The following is a 1,141-nucleotide window of genomic DNA, read 5'->3' as shown; positions in this document are numbered from 1 at the left end:
GCATTGGTAGGCTAATGGTTGGACTCAATGGTCTTAAAGGTTTTTTCCAACCCAAACGATTCTATGATTATTTTAACTGATTAATTCTCATTTTGTCTCTGTCTGTGAGGCAAAGAGGCTCATCTGACACACAGCCCTTGTGCTTAGATTTAGCTTTAGGTGACCAGCAGCCCCATAAGCTCTGGGTGATGATCTGCCTGCCTGGGTGTGGAGAACTGGGTTGAGGTTAGAGAAATGTGCTGAGGCTGAAAGGAGGCAGAAGTATTAACGCTGGATTTGCTAAAAACTCATACGGAGTTCTAGCTACAGCATCTTTTAACATTTTTCTTGTCTTCTTTTCCCTCCCTTGCAGACATCAGCCCCGAGACTCGTGCCAATGTCAAGTTTGTGCAGGACACTTCCAAGTACTGGTACAAACCGGAGATCTCCAGAGAGCAGGGTGGGTAGATGGCAGAGGGCGAAGGATACAGTCGAGTGAGCCATGTTTGGGACTTGTGATGTATCTGGGACGACAGCGATTAGCAATGGTTTCCCTTAGTGGCTGGTTTAGGAGTGAAGAGTTGTTGTGGATGTTCAGGCTGTTGCAGAGAGGCGTTGAAGCACAGCTCAGCTGCGAGCTTGCATGATGTGGGCTCCTGAACCTTCCCATTGATGGAGGAGCACTGGTCACTGCAGTGTGCAGTGGATCTATGCAGTTTGGGGTTCAAAGTACCCAGCTCTTGAGTTGAGAAGAGTTCGGAGGGGTTTTGGGGACATGACTGAAGTAAGAGGGACGAACAAGGAGGGGGCAAGGTGCCTTCAGGGACACAGTCCCAGCATTTGATCCCTGTCTGCTCTCAGTTGCTCAGAGCTGGGCTGGGTGGGAGTGCATGCTCTGAGATGCCCACGCAAGGGCAGTGGAGGCGTGGGGAAGATGAGCCTCTGCCTTGCTGCAGAGCCACTCAAGACCCCCATCCAGATGTACAGGGGGTTCAGTAGCGTTGTGGTGTCTGGCTGTGAGGCCATGGAGCTGGAGTGCCTCGCCTTGACCCGTACCACCGTGGAAGGCACATTGGCTCTCACCATGCTGGCTCTGAGGTCTGCCACTCTCTCCTGCAGCCATCGCACTGCTGAAGGACAGGGAGCCGGGGGCTTTCATCAT

At 52.1% G+C, this 1,141-nt stretch overlaps 1 protein-coding gene across 1 annotated transcript in view; it reads left to right on the top strand.

Moving 5' to 3' along the window:
* Positions 1–352: 352 nt before the first annotated feature.
* Positions 353–1,141, top strand: part of LOC104273292 (tensin-like) — a gene marked incomplete at its 5' end in the record, with an annotated part of 4,487 nt that continues 3,698 nt past the window's right edge. Inside the window, 2 exon segments of the mRNA XM_009868573.1 lie at positions 353–439; positions 1,099–1,141. The exon segment at positions 1,099–1,141 is cut by the window's right edge and continues 19 nt beyond it. Coding sequence (XP_009866875.1) covers positions 353–439; positions 1,099–1,141 — 130 coding nt within the window.

The sequence above is a fragment of the Apaloderma vittatum genome, unplaced genomic scaffold (assembly GCF_000703405.1).
Source record: "Apaloderma vittatum isolate BGI_N311 unplaced genomic scaffold, ASM70340v1 scaffold41694, whole genome shotgun sequence".
Taxonomy (NCBI): Eukaryota; Metazoa; Chordata; class Aves; order Trogoniformes; family Trogonidae; genus Apaloderma; species Apaloderma vittatum.
Note: the sequence above shows the minus strand (reverse complement) of the source record. Positions and strands in the feature narration are given on the sequence as shown.